Source organism: Panthera tigris, chromosome B1 (assembly GCF_018350195.1).
Source record: "Panthera tigris isolate Pti1 chromosome B1, P.tigris_Pti1_mat1.1, whole genome shotgun sequence".
Classification (NCBI taxonomy): Eukaryota; Metazoa; Chordata; class Mammalia; order Carnivora; family Felidae; genus Panthera; species Panthera tigris.
The window spans coordinates 126,170,659-126,185,989 of NC_056663.1; the positions used below are offsets into that span (position 1 = coordinate 126,170,659).

The 15,331-nt window shown below is 35.6% G+C and overlaps 1 protein-coding gene across 5 annotated transcripts in view; it reads right to left on the reverse strand.

The window, feature by feature from the left end:
- Positions 1-15,331, reverse strand: part of SMARCAD1 (SWI/SNF-related, matrix-associated actin-dependent regulator of chromatin, subfamily a, containing DEAD/H box 1) — a 78,104-nt gene that overhangs the window by 26,224 nt on the left and 36,549 nt on the right. For all 5 annotated transcript variants that reach the window (XM_042984177.1, XM_007074675.3, XM_042984175.1 and 2 more), the window contains exons 7-9: positions 11,820-11,921; positions 10,209-10,290; positions 8,392-8,783 (exon numbers count right to left, since the gene is read on the reverse strand). In XM_042984177.1, the coding sequence (XP_042840111.1) occupies positions 8,392-8,783; positions 10,209-10,290; positions 11,820-11,921 (576 nt within the window). The remainder of the gene's footprint in view (positions 1-8,391; positions 8,784-10,208; positions 10,291-11,819; positions 11,922-15,331) is intronic.

Below are 15,331 nucleotides of genomic sequence, written 5' to 3' on the forward strand. Positions count from 1 at the left end.
TGAAAGCTCAAAGAATTTCTTTCAAAAATGTATTTGCATTTTTTTCTAAAGAAGACACTGAGTACTTCATCATGTAAAAGCTGTAAAAGAATTAGAATTTTTCTATATAGATAGTTGAAAAGAATATCCTGAAGAACATTATAAAAAAATATTTTTAGTGAAGAATAACAGAAAGCCCACAGCTGTCTACAAAGCTAACAACCTGGCTGGACAAAAAGAAATGTCCCACAATCCAGAAATGAATAAAGGAAACTAGAGTAAAACTACGTGTTAAAACTACACATGATTTTGATTCATGTCATCTTATTTACTCAGCATATTCCTATTTACAATAAGAATCACATGAACAACTCTAAATAATCCCTGTGATCACAGTATATTTAAGTTCACAGAAAAGCTAAAATAATAGAAATACAAGATATACTATGATAATTTAACTAAAATGTGTTTATAATAAGCACTTTTCACATCTAACATAGAAAAAGTTGGAAAGAAAATTTCCAATCTATTCTAAAGCCATGTTATTATTGTACTGCAGGATTAAAAAACACAACTTAGCACTTCGCAAAATGGCACTGTGAAATACAAAGTTATTTGCATACTACTTTACATTTTCACATGGACAATATTAATAATCACAATATGATCTCCCATTTTGTGCTTTCCAAGGAAAGGATTTACACATAAACAGCAGGGTATATTAGAATAAGTGCCATGAAGATTTTAAGGAGGTTCTATTAGAATTTCTAATTAAGGGGCACCTGGGTGGCTCAGTGGGTTAAGCCTCCAATTTGGGCTCAGGTCATGATCTTACGGTCGGGTGGGTTCGGTGAGTTCGGGCCCCACGTCGGGCTCTGTACTGACAGCCTGGAGCCTGGAGCCTGGAGCCTGCTTCGGATTCTGTGTCTCCCTCTCTCTCTGCCCCTCTCCCACTCACACTCTGTCTCTCTCAAAAATAAATAAAACATTAAAAAAATTAAAAAAAAAAAAAAAAGAACTTTTAATTAAAATATATTTTATTGGGGCACCAGGGTGGTTCAGTAGGTTGAGCCATGGACTCTTGGTTTAGCTCAGGTCATGCTCTCACGTTGGTGGGATGGAGCCCCAGCATTGAGCCCCAACATGGAGCCTGCTGAGATTCTCACTCTGCCCCTCCCCACTGCTTGTGCGAGCATATGCACTCTCTCTCAAAAAAAACAAAACAACAAAAAAGGAATATATTTTTATTTTTTAAAGTTTATGTATTTGGAGAGAGAGAGAAAGCGTGTGCACACCAAGAGGGAGGGGGCAGAGAAAGAGGGAGAGGGAGAATCCCAAAGCAGGCTCTAAGCTCAGTGTGGAGCCTGATGCAGGTTGATCCTGCCACTGTCAGATCATGATCTTAGCCAAACCAAGTGTCTGTCACTCACCTGAGCCACCCAGGTGCCCCAATTAAATATATTTTTAAAGGAACCCCAAAACTATAGGCCTAAAACCAATCTCATGTCTTTTGTGGGTGTGTGTTAGTGTATATGTTTATGATGCGTATGTCTGTGAGAGAACAAGAATAACCAGGAAATAAAGAACATATATTGTGTAACTTTTATGGTCTAGAAACTACTAGATGTCTTTTATTCACTAACTCATTAAATCTTCACAATAACTCCAGATCAATCCACCAATTCTGGATGAATAAACCAAGGTACAATTTCCAAGGTCACACAGTACGATAAGATTCCAAAGTCCATACTGTTTTCTTTTCACTACAATTAGTACCTCCCAAATTAAAAAAAAAAAAAAAAAAAAAAAGACCTTTTAAAAGTTTAAAAAAACAAAACATTTTTTTTGTAAACAATTACCATTTACTGCTCTCTAATTTTTTGGCAAATATTAGCTTAGCTGGTGAAGGTACCTGGCATGTAGACACAGTCCCTATCTTCATGTGGTTTATAGTCATTGGGAAAGATATGCAACCAATAATTTTAAGTGTAATAACTGGTATTATGAGGGAAAGTACAAAACTCCATGGGCACTTTTCTCAGAGACTAATATAATCTAGGACCTAGAAAATTCTTCCAGAGTAATAAGGCCAGAAATAAGAAAGAACTACATTGGCCCAAAGAAGATCAATTCAATTACGTCAGAATCTAGAGAAGAAATAAACTAACATTACAAAAAAGAAACAGCCAGAAGGAGAAAAATCCAGACTGGGAAACTGTAGAAAAAATGATCCAGTTCCTTCACCAAAGATATTATAGGAAAAGAAAGAAAGAAAGATAGATGGGTGGGGGACCTACAGATTAAAAGAGAATTAAAAGACTGATATCAATGGGGCCCTGAGTGGCTCAGTCAGTCAGCACAGAGCCCACTTTGGACCCTTGGTCCCCTTCTCTCTGCTTGTGCTTTCCCAAAAATAAATATTAAAAAAAAAAAAAAAAAAAAAGACTGATATCAAACAATCTCAGCAGGTAGACCTTATTTAATGGATTCTAATTCAAAATTACTTAACAAAAAAACTTACACCATTTATGAGAAACAAAATTTGAACACTGAATGCAGACATTTTCTTTCTGGATATTTCCTAACATTAAGGAATTATTGATGATTTTTATTAGATGTGACAATGTAGTTAGTTTTGTTTAGGGAAAATATCTTTTTTGAGATATTTAGATTTTTATGGATAAAATGAATTCTGAGATTTGCTTCAAAATAATATGAGACAGAAGAAAGTGGATGAGGATATAGATGAAACAAGATCAGATATCAGCCAGGAACTGAAGCTGCTGCTGAGGACATGGGGCTTTGCTACCTTATTCTAATTTTTTATGTTTGAAATTCTTGTAGAGGAAATCGAGGAGAGTGCAAAAGGTAACTCTTACTTCAAGCTGCATCAGTTTGATTGGTTACTGAAATTTTTAAATGAGCTTGACATTTTGGTTATTTTTGAAGTCAAAATTTCAAAATTTACCTCCCTTGGGACTTCCTACTGTCCCTACCTCTCCTCCCATTTAAGCCAACCAACATCGGAGATGGTCCAAATTATTGTTGCCAGTTTAGAATTTAAATCTACCCAGTAATGTACGTTGTCCATGAATGTAAAACATCAGATTTTCAAGGAAAAGGTTTCACTGAAAGATGAAATTGTCAGGATTTGGTTCAGTTATGAGTAACAGTAAATCCAAAACACTAAGTGTTTAAATACAACAAGTTTATTTCTCTCTCATGTAAATGAAGACCTGTGGAAACACTTCAGATCCAACATGATGGTTCCCAAATCAAGGATTTTTCTACTTTGTTGCTTCATATCCTCAATACATGGGGTTCCTACTATCATACTGACATCTCAGTCAACAGGAAGAAGGGATCCTATAAGGGCACTTTCCAAAAGTCACAATATACTTCTGCTTATATCCCACTGGACAGACCTTTGTCAAATTACCACAAAGGGAGGGTGAAAAAAATGTCATCTTAATATATTGTGGGTACTGTAACCAGCCATAAATCTGTTTAAAAGCCTCGAGGCAGCTTAAAGTACAGAAAGAAAAACTGTTCTTGATCCAAAAAAGTTGCATTTGATATGGCTATAACTGATATGGAGGATAAGAAGAAAACAACAGTTTCTTAGCATTTCACTAGAAATATATACAACACTTCCAGAGCAAAATATTGTGGATCTCTACAGCTAACATTTTCTAAGAACCAGAATTCAGCTGAATGGGCATTTATTTAACCCTTAGACTTCCCAAAGGTCAGTACCATAATTACACCCAACTTACAAATGAAGAAATGTAGAATAAGAACTTGCTATAGGTCAGATAAATATTAGAAATGTCACAACTGGGACTCAAAATCAGGCGATCTAGCACCACTATATTATTCCCCCACCTGTTACCTCCTAGTATGTACTCACAAAACCAAGAGAATAAAGAGGCATGCATGAAATTCAGGAAGAAGAGATCCAACACACAAGAGACAACAAGGATTCCTCTGGATGTCAGGGAAATAACATACCAAGGTCACAGCTGAATAGCGGGCCTATAATCCAACCAGTCTAAACCAGAGGAGGTCTTAAGATTCCAGATGAGACTTTTTTTATAGGAAGATGAAATACAAATGGAATACCTGAAGTGTCTAAAACTGAGGGGAAATTTAGACAGCTGGGAAAGTTTGAAATAATAAATATAGAGAAAACTGGACAAAGTAAAACCAAGACCACTATTACCTAGAGAAAACAAAATGCTAAGCAAGGAAAAAAAAGTAATCATGTAATATACTACATGGCTAAGAAAGGCATTTACAAAGTCATAATGTAGATACTAAAAAATGATCTTCAAAATTATATTAACTTAAATAAATCTCAATACGTAATTCCATAATATCTTTATTAATGGTGTGTGTGTGTGTGTGTGTGTGTGTGTGAGAGAGAGAGAGAGAGAGAGAGAGAGAGAGAGAGAGAGAGAGAGAGAGATGGAGAGATGGAGAGATGAAGAGAAAGTGAGAGATGGAGAGATGAAGAGAGACAGATGGAGAGATGAAGAGAAAGAGAGAGAGAGAGATGAGCTGGCACTTAGGGAAATGTATAAGAACACTCTACTGTTAAATGACTGTTTCCTGAAGACAAAAGGCATGTTAATAATCCTATAAAATACTTCACCAAAATACCTCACCACAAAAGGCTTTAAGAAATGCAGAGACTCTGTAAATGCAGGATCTACTAGTAAAATCTACAGTTATGGATGAGCATAGAAAATATGGTCCTATTTACATAATATGAAATACACAAACAGGTGCACAAATAAGATGCTCAACAAAGCCTTAAGTGGTGGGCATCTTTGGCAGAATTTTGGCTAACCTGACCTTCTTTGTTCTTGGAGGTATTGTTTTAGACAAAGAAAAATTATTCCTCCAAAAAATATGATAAAGCTATTTTTTTTCAGGTGGAAGAAAGGGGGGAAAAAGCAATTCCTACTTGCTGGATAATTATGTGGAAAAAAAAAAAAAAAGAACATCAATATGGCCCTGATTACCACCTCTTTGATTAAAAGACTCTAGTATCACTTCGGGGACTTTTTTCTTTTAAAAAGCCACATACTGAAGTACCTCTCTCCTGCCACAGTGTGTCACTCTTACAATACAAGTATCTTTTAATTTCTACAGGAAGGGAGGGATTAAGGCCAGATTTAACTCCCTACCTAAGAAGTAACATTTTTGAGGACAGAGTCCTAATCTTATTCACTGCTATAAATACCTGGCAGCAGCTGACGAAGTACTCAAAATGCATTTATAATACATTTTATAAATGTTTGTCAAACTTATGCAAATAAAAATAAAGCCGGAATACAGTCATCCTAAACATAATTTATTGAAAATGACCCTATAAGGAAGGAAGGAACAGGCATTACCATGCTTTAAGTGACAAACTTAAGCAGACATTTTACAATAACCACTGGGAAAACAAAGCAGAAAAGAAAACCTGTGGTCCAAGTTACCAGCAGTTGAGAACAGTACAATGAGCATGAAGGGTTTTGGCATGAACTAAAACCTGGGTTGCATGGTTAGCAATCAAGGAAAACTGCATCTACATTGACCTAAATGTTAAGGAAGAACAGATGCATAGATGAAGTTTTAAGGTGAGTTATTCATGAATGAGTTACTCAGGTATCTTCCTTTGGTCAGCACACATTACTATTCAGATTAAGGTATAAAAGATGCAGCATAATAAGATTATCACAGACAACAGTCCCCACCATACTCTGCACAAGACTAGACACAAACTCAGTAAGTGGCTGGTGAACTGATGCCATCAAATGTGTGAAATATGGCAATTAAAATACCAATTTTACCACATTAACAGCATGTTTTAAACTGACATTGGCTTGCTGTATTTCCAAAGTCTATTCTTACAATAAACACATCCTTTACTAAAGCAGAAAAACACAGAAAAATTATGAAGAAATCTGGCAAACAATAAATTCTGGTTCAAAGAAAACAGGCATAAAGCTGCGAACATAAACACCCTTGTAAACAATGCACTTATTTTGTTAAACAAACTCTCATGTAAAAATAAGGGTGACTAGAATATCTTACAACATTTAATGTTTAAAAAGTGTAATTCTGACAAGAAAGTCATAATGATGTACTTCCCACATTTTGTTTTAAAAGGCACTGCTAACCTAATTTTCACAAACTGTTTTTCTAATAAGGCAATGAAACAGTAATTACATTTAATCTACCAATGTTGTAGACTTGTTTTAGCAAAAATGATAATTAAAACATATGTGTACTTGATTTGTTGGCTCAGTTTGCCTTTTTAAATGAAATACTAATGACTCTTAAAGTTCTCACAAATTCCCCAGTCCTTAAGATTAAATAGCTTCAACAATAATGCTAAGAGTTCACATGCTATAAAGTAGTAAATCATATATACAACTTTGTAGTACCGTGTATGTAATATTAACTTTATCTTTGATGATTTTAAGATACAAAATTGCTCCCTAAATCAGTCACATTCAAAATTCTAAAATGACTAAAAGTAGAAGCTTAAAAGTTCCACGCAAATTAAAATTCAAAGCTCATATACATGGATGTGCCAATGTTAACTGTTCATTTCCAAAAACTCTTCATTTACCTACGTTTTTCAGGACAGCAAAGTCCTGTTTTTGCTGAAATAGCAGGTTTACTTTGTAACTGTTACATAAAATAACCAACATTTAACTAAATGGCTAGCAAATAAATACTGTCTTTGCATTCAGTTTCTAGAGAGGAGGCAAGATGCAACAGGGGGTTTAAAAAGGTAATGCATAATCTACAAAAAATTCATGTTGAGACTAATTTAAACTATGCCGATTAATTAGTGGGGGAAACATGCTTTCTACATGTTAACTTGAATATTTTTGAAAGCATCTGGCACATATAAGTCCGGTATAATTTACTTTAACTATAAGATATTTGGGCAAGTAGTTACAGTTACTAAATACACTGGCTGCAGATAATTGCATTCCTTATGAAATAAATTAGAATCCCAACAAGCCCAAGCAGCTGACTCTGCAATAACACAGGAGACCATTAAAGATTAAAAGAAAGAAGAAAAGGAAGAAAAGAAGAACAAGAAAGCCCTTCAGCAAATACTTCAACAAATAATCACGCAGGCAAAGCCGAACAAGTTTTGAAAGGGCCTGCTTTGACAGATGTTCTCTGGAAAAGCAAAGGCTGCAGGCAAAATGAGTGGCTTTATTTATTTTATTTTTTTTAAGCTACGAAATACTAGCAATATTGTTTCTTTATTTTTCAAATATCTTAACGTTTTAAAAAATGCTTTCTAGAACCACTGTTCAGGGACCCTCCCACACTGCCACTTTTAAAGACACTAAGGGAACTTAGCTCTTACAGATTTGTCACAAGTATAAAATTAATCACAAAAGCAACTTTCCTCCCAAAGATAGAGCACGAAACTTCCTTAAAACTTATAAAGATTCAAGAGGCAGCTGATCTTCTAAAGCTGTAAAAAACCATCCACAGTGTTTTCACAGCAGGGCCTATATATACAATTCATGATATAAAAGCCCCCATTCTCACAAAAGTCAAGGCAAAATTTAAAAGACAGAGTTCTTCTATTCCTCTGTATGAGTAAGATTTGCTGACTGCTGACACTTACAAAACTCAAAATACAGGTATTTTGGATAGCATTTGTTTATAGATCAAATTCCATAAAATGATCATGCAAAGTGTACTTACCAGTTGCTTATGCCTTCCCTTCACCTAATGCCTGAATTCTAGGCTTCACACACTATCTTTCCAATAAAAAACGCTTGCAGCCTGCTACACTCCATAAAATGGCCGTGTTGTTTAACCAAGAAAAACATGTTAGAGATTGAGCTGTCACTTTTAAAAGAAAAAGAAAATAAAGAATTGCTTCTTTTGAGGTGAAGCATAAAACACTGAGGCTGGTATTTGAATCATGGAGCTCCCCTGGACGTTGCTATTGCTCTTCAAGTAGCTGTAGTAAAACTTCTGCCACATTCTTGCTTTCTGCATGGAGTCTCAGCAGTAACAGATCAGAACAGGCTAGCAAACGACTCCTTCCTAAATGTAAGCTCTAATTTCTTCTTCTGCAGTGAAATGAACCAAGTTTCTATGCAAAAGAATGAGTGACAGTATGCCCAGCCAATCAGCTTGGGTTTTTTCAGGAAAATCACCCCTTAATTCATTCAAAATTAGGTCATATGACACTATTTGAAATACTATTGGCTTACAATGAAAGTAATGTTTGACTCTACACAGGATGAGGCGACCCATCTATGCTTCCCTGGGCTGAAGACACCTTGACTATAAACGGTACTGTGAATTAAACACACACACACACATATATATATACACACACAGACAGGGGAAAAAAAAGTAATGTAGCCTTACCAGAGCTTCCCAACTATTAAAGGGCCGGAGTTCAGTTATCTTCTGAGCCTTTTTCTGAGAACACTGAGGAATCAAAGTTAGTTCACCAATTGAAGCATCCTGAAGAAAGTGAAGAATTTTACCCTTATAGCCATCCTCCATCACTTCTTCACCACTACTGTAGTCCTCATCTAGTGAGCTGCCGACATCAGAACCCGAATCATATTCAGAGTCTTCAATAACTCTCTTAGGATTAAATACATTTTTTTTACGTTTCTTATTAAAACCATTTTGTGGTTTCATGGAACATTTCTGTTTCAGTTTTGTTTTAGCTGAATTTTTAGGATAATTCTGACTTCTTGAAGAAGCTTCTTTTCCATTTGGAAATTCACTTTGTGAAGCATACTGCATATCTATATAGGTAGACAAAAATAATTAAATTAGAAAGATATAAATACAAGCCTTCAAGTAAGATAAAAAAATACCTAAACATGATATTGTCGTTTTGCATACAGAATTCAACTATAATTTATTAAATCTTGATATACTTTAAAGAGAAATACTGAAGTAGAATCTGAAGTCGTACAATGAGCTGAAATAATTAGTTTAAAAAAATAGGTGGTAAGTTTTAAAAAACCGAATATAAACTCCCATTTTCTAACAAAGGTCCTGAGAATATAAATGGCAGCTGCATATTCACAAGATATCCCCAATGTCACTTAGCAGCCCCATCTCTATGCCAACACTGGTGGGTATAGCAAAAACAATGTTCACCCTAAATTAAAACCATTCCTATTATATTAATTTTCCATTGCCATCTCCACCTATTTAAATATATCATTACTGAAAGGCACTGCTACTTTTTCGCTGGTTTATCCATCATATTCCATAGATTTCTAAGATGTCTGTGATTGAAGAGGTTCTGTTAGCTCTTACCAGTTAGCCTATAACATGTTAGTTTACTGTTTAGGATGTTTGTTCTACTGACTCAAAGAACTTTCAGACTTACACATTATTATACATTCATTCTGGTGCATATGTCAAAAAAAGGAAAAATAAATTGGATAAAGTATTCCTTAAATTCTCCACATTCACAATCTATCTCTTTTGAATCACTCTTCAGACTCAGAACTGGTGATTTGGTGGCTTCCTTCTTTCCGCAGACTATCAATTCTCTGTGCCATCAAGAGCACCCATACTAGGGTATTTCTTAGAAGACTTCATTAAAAAATGAAAACAAAAAACCCCAATGCCACTGTACTGGCCTTTTTAAATTGGCTATGAAATTATGAAGAGCTGATCTAACTGATTATTGCTTAAGGATGTGAATAAACATTCAACTCTTCTCCACCACTTCTCTACTGTTTGGTTCTGAAAGTTAAAAGTGCTCCAATACTGGTTTAGGGACTTTCTTCCATGCCAGTGATATTCGTCTTTTAGGTTTCTGATAGTGGTGCACTTTTGATATTCATGTAAGGGCAGGCTAGGACACCTATATTTCAGTGATTATAAAACACAAGCAATCATACGATCCATCCTGAGAGATGTTAAAATGTTAAAAAGATGTTTCTTTTATGCTCAAAAATACATGGCAATTTAAAAGTAGCCCTATTAAAAAAAAAAAGTTAGCTAAACAGAAAAAAATATTTTCTATTTCATTTTATAGTGCCATTAACATATGGAAACTACTCATTTAAAAACTTTTTACATCATTATTCCCAGTATCTTTTGCAATCCCATTCACTGCTTATTAGCTCATAGGTTTACCATTTTCTTATATACCAAAATACAGAATATAATGGGAAGTATGTGCTTTCTATGACAAAGGAGATAGTTACCTTGGTCTTCTGCAAACACTTTTAAAGATTCTAAAGCTTCTGTGTACATCCATTCATGTTCCTTGAGTACTTCCCTTAGTTCCTAGAAATAAGTCATTGATCTTTTTGTTAAAAATCTAAAATTAGCAACTTGTAGAACTTGTATACTCTTCTAAAAATAAGTCAATCACTTAAAAATTCATAGCTGATTATTTCACACCTGTTTTCATGCTGCTTTACAGATACTTTCTGTGTATATGTACTTGGGTGAATACGTAAGTCTTCAAAGGAAAAGCAGTTTGACTTTTTCTGCATTTCTCCTCTCCCTATGAAGTGCTCTGAAAACTTGAGGATCAAAAATATCTGCTCAAACTTTAACATGCAGTTAGGCTTTTACAAACTGCCAACTTCAAAACATATAGTTTCAACACATGTAAAGAACAAACAGAACAAGATTTTGCATTTAGCTCATCAAAATACTACCTGTGCATATACCTGAATAAAATAATGCAAGTGTAAATGTATTCTAAATGTTAAACAAATAATGTGCTTCCACATACATTTATGTGATTAAACAGAGGCACTTTTACCAGTGGCATGCGTGGCTCTGAAATTCTTCTTACTATTTAACAAGTAAAACAAAGCTTATGGAATATTAAAGTACCAAGATGTAATATTACACTTTAAAATTCTTTTCTGGGGGTGGGGTGCCTCAGTAGTTTAGTCAGTTGAGCTGAGCAACTGATTCTTGATTGCGGCTCAGGTCATGATCCCAGGATGGTGGGATACAGCCCTGCATCGGGCTCTGTAACGAGTATGGAGCATGCCTAAGATTCTCTCTTTCCTTCCCGCTGCCCCTCTCCCTGGCTCACCACTCACACATGTGTGCTCTCTCTTTCTCTAAAAAAAATAGAAATTAAAACAAAATAAGTAAATTTCTTTTTTTTTTTTAAGTTTATTTATTTATTTATTTAGTAATCTCTACACCAAGTGTGGGGCTCAAATCTACGACCCTGAGATCAGGAGTCGGACCTACTTCTGACTGAGCCAGCCAGATGCCCCGACACTTTAAAATTCTTTTTTTTTTTTTTTTAAGTTTATTTGTTTATTTTTTGAGAGAGAGAGAGAGAGAGTGAGTGAGCAAGCGAGCAGAGCACAGGCAGAGAGAGAGGGAGGGAGACACTCTCAAGCAGGCTCCACACTGTCAGTGCAGAGCCTGACATGGGCCTCAAACTCACCAAACTGTGAGCCCATGACCTGAGCAGAGATCAAGAGTCACATGCTTACCCGACTGAGCCACTCAACCACCCCTTTAAAATTTTTAATGAGAAATTTAAAGGACAAGAATATGAAAAATGCGAACAGCTAACTTGGTTTTCTAAATATTCACATTTTATACAGGAGTTACAACTGTTACGGTTATGTTTGTTATTATTATGGCTGTTATGCTGATACAGTTAACAGTGTGAGGAATTAAGAAGTAGTATGAAAGTATTTTATAATACTGATAAAAAAGAGTATTAAATTAGAAAAATGTAAAATGCATCTTGAGATTTTACACAGCTTATCGCAAACACTATTTTGTTTCAAACACTTAATACACACTGATTAAATCTTTTCATGACTACCCACCTGTTTATCAAAATTGGGAAATTCCTTCTGCAATTTCAATACAATACTTTCTTGTTTTTCCCAATTACTGCTAGATTCTGCAGACTCATTTGATTCTTCTCCCTAATGGGGGAAAAAAAACAATTAAGGAGATCACCTATAACGTTAAGTCTTAAGACAATTACATTTATATTTTGACTTGATTTGGAACTTACCACATTCAGTTAAGAATCCAAAAATGTTTCTTTCTGTTCTTGTGAAAACTGACAAATTTATATCTTTAAGGGTAAAGGATATTGCTGCTTTAAGATCACAAAATGCAAGACCCTGACTTGCATATCCAGTAACTCACACTTCATACAGTACTCGAAATAAATCTGCTAAAAGACTAGAATGTTCCTCAAATTACTCTAAATAATCCAGGTATACTGAAGTCTCTCCAACCTAATGGCAAGTAAAAGAAAATGACTCAAATATCTCAGCTATGCTCACAATTTTATACCTCCCTACAAATTTCAAATACTGAGAGAAAAAAGTTACTTTTACTTCAGTGTTGATTTATAGAATGGCTCAAATATTAATTGTTCAGCCACAATATAAAAGTAACACAATGATAGAAACTTATGTGAAACCAAAACATTAATCTGGGAATAATCAGTGTTACTCATATAATCACTTTCTTCTTTTGTCACTTAACTTCACTTAAAAAAAATGGTTAAAATTCCACACTTAAGCAAAAAAAAAGATTCTTGGGGTCATGTGTAGGAAAAATCTTATATTTTAGTCAATCAAAAATTATTTACCTAACTCTGCTTAGAACTGTACCACATGCTACACAAACAAGATCTAGAAAAACACAGCCTCATGCTTTCTTTCACCTCCTTCCTTATCCAACAATTGTTAGGTTTTTTTTCACTACCCAAAGTACAAATACTAAAAATTGTGAGTGATACCTCTCTTGCACACAGAAATGTGACAAAGTTCCACACGGCAGGGACATATACCTATGTAGTCCAGTGGTTACACCAGTGACACAAAGAGTTTGGGCCTAACTCTGTCTCAGTGGGCTGTAGGGTTATGAGTTAATCCTGTGGTTATTTTTCCTGTTCCAGAATGGAGAGTTGGAACAGGCATATTTAGGACTGGCAGTAATCTCATGTTAGCTCCTTGGCCCAGAGAGTAAGGGCCATTCTCGCAGGAAAGAGACAAATTCAAGTCCCTAAAACTGAGGAGGGGTAAATGGAAGAAGAAGAAAGAGGAAGAAGAGAAGTACAAGTAGAATCAGCCACAGCAGCAACACCATGTTACTGAAGGAACTGCAGAAACTGGTATCACCATCCCATCCCAATGTACTGTGGCTCCTTGGCCTATACAAAAGCTGGATGATGGGTTTTGGAGAATTATTTTAGTTATCATAAACATAGAGGTGATAACCCCAATTGTAGCAGTTACTATCAGATATGGTATTTTTAATGGAGCAAATCAGTATAACCGTGCAGTTAAAATCTATCATGCTTCTTCACCCACTGCCCCATCCCAATTAGAAAGGACAAGCAAAAGCAATTTGTTTTCATCTGGGAAGGGTCAGGGATAGATATACCTTCACAGTCTTCAGGGGTCTCCTGCTCTTTCATAATATGGTACTCTAGGACTGATAGTTTTGCACAGTCCACAGAATATCACTTTAATCACCTACACTGAAGACATCACTAACTGGACTTGGTAAGCAGGAAGCAGTGGGTACCTCAGGAAGACACATGCAGGCCAAAGAATAGGAAATAACCGCCCCCTCCCCCCCAATTCTGGGAACCACCACACCACTTTCATGAATTTTATGGGGCGTCTAATCTGGGGCATGCTGCAAATGCCGTTCAAAAAAAAAAAAGGAAACAGAAAAGGTACATATTGTCTAACTCCAAAAAGGAGCAGAGCAATCGGTCGGGGTCGGCCTCTTTGCTTAATCTGTTTATGAACTAGCTCTCTTAACACTGTCAGTTATGAATGAGGCCAAGATTGAGAAGGTTCTGTAGGAGGTCCAGGATACACTACAAGGTGCTCTGTCACTTGGGCGTCACGACCAAGTAGATGCAATGATTCTCAAAGAATCTGTGGCTAATAAGGATGCTGTATGAAGTCTCTAAAAGCCCCAATCACAAGAAAATCAATATAATATATGCCATTTCCAAAATTACTGCACTGTGCAAAATCAGGAAAATAAAAAATTAGTGTTTCAGAAAAATCGTGTTAGAGGCACAACATTCAAAAACTTCATCAGTGACACATTAAAAAAAGAGGAAGGATCCTTGAAACAGGATAGCACAATTTCACACACATTAAATGGCTAAGAAATGCATAAATACCACAATAAATGTAAACTGAAGTTTGCCTGGGAGTATTAGCACTGGAAGGACTGCTTGTGAGTTACTGTGAAGCGGTAGAAAAAAGGTTATCTGAAAATGAACAAATTTCTTAACGCCAGCTATGGAACAGCACGGCTCACTATCCTTGTGTTACCTCTGCTATACTGGCTGAAAATATAAATGATAAATTATAAAAAAAAAAATACATTTCTGCTCCTTTGCTAGCCTCCTCCTCTCATACTAATGCCGTCTGTAAGGTTCTAAATGCAACTGGATGCTAGGACTCTTACTGTATTCAGTACTAAAACCAGTATCTTCAAACCAGCACAACTGTTTTCAGTAACACTTAAAGCATCTGACAACCTGATGTGTTAAGCTGTCATGGTGTAGCCTTTTAGTCCTCACCATCATTATCATGATTACCTTCTGTATCCACATGGCTATCAGGAGCAAATTACTACAAGAGTTCTGTGGCTAGATCATCAGCGGGACCCTATCTCTTCAACATCTCCACTTTTTACTTTCTCAAATCCAACCTTCTTTCCTCAATCAACACACCTTTTTCTGAGTTTTCAAAATTTCTCTGTAAGAATCAAATCTTTCAAAATTGCAAATCAAGGTAAGGAGAGTTTTCCACCACACATAATACAAATGCTCTATTCACTCCAGGTTTTCACAATGGTACTAATGAAATTCTGATGTTAAATCTATTCCAAAATTCTATAACCACATCTGCATTCTCACTTTCAATAACAGCAATTAGTGTAAATACTCACTTTAAACAATAAGCCATAAATGCTGTAATCATAAATTTATCACAAGGCTATCTCAGGTGGTTTTTTGAGGAAAAAGAAGGAAAAAAACGGGGCTGAGTTCAGTTTTTGTAGAGAGAGAGGCTTGATGCATTAGAAGGGGTTTTAAGTCTTTTCGTTTTTGTTTTTGCAAAAGTCCTCTTACAACAGAGAATTAAGTAAAAGTATCACTGCAGATTTGGGCACTCCACCCATTTTTCCTGTACCAGTAGTGAACTCTAAGGCTGACTTACTTCTTTTAAAAGGCATAGCGTCGTTTGGTCAGTGATAAACTACTGCTGGTTTCAGCTCCGAGTCTCTACCTGGCACTAGTAGTGAATATCACAGTAATGCTGTTTCAAAACCTTAATTCCTGTTTTCC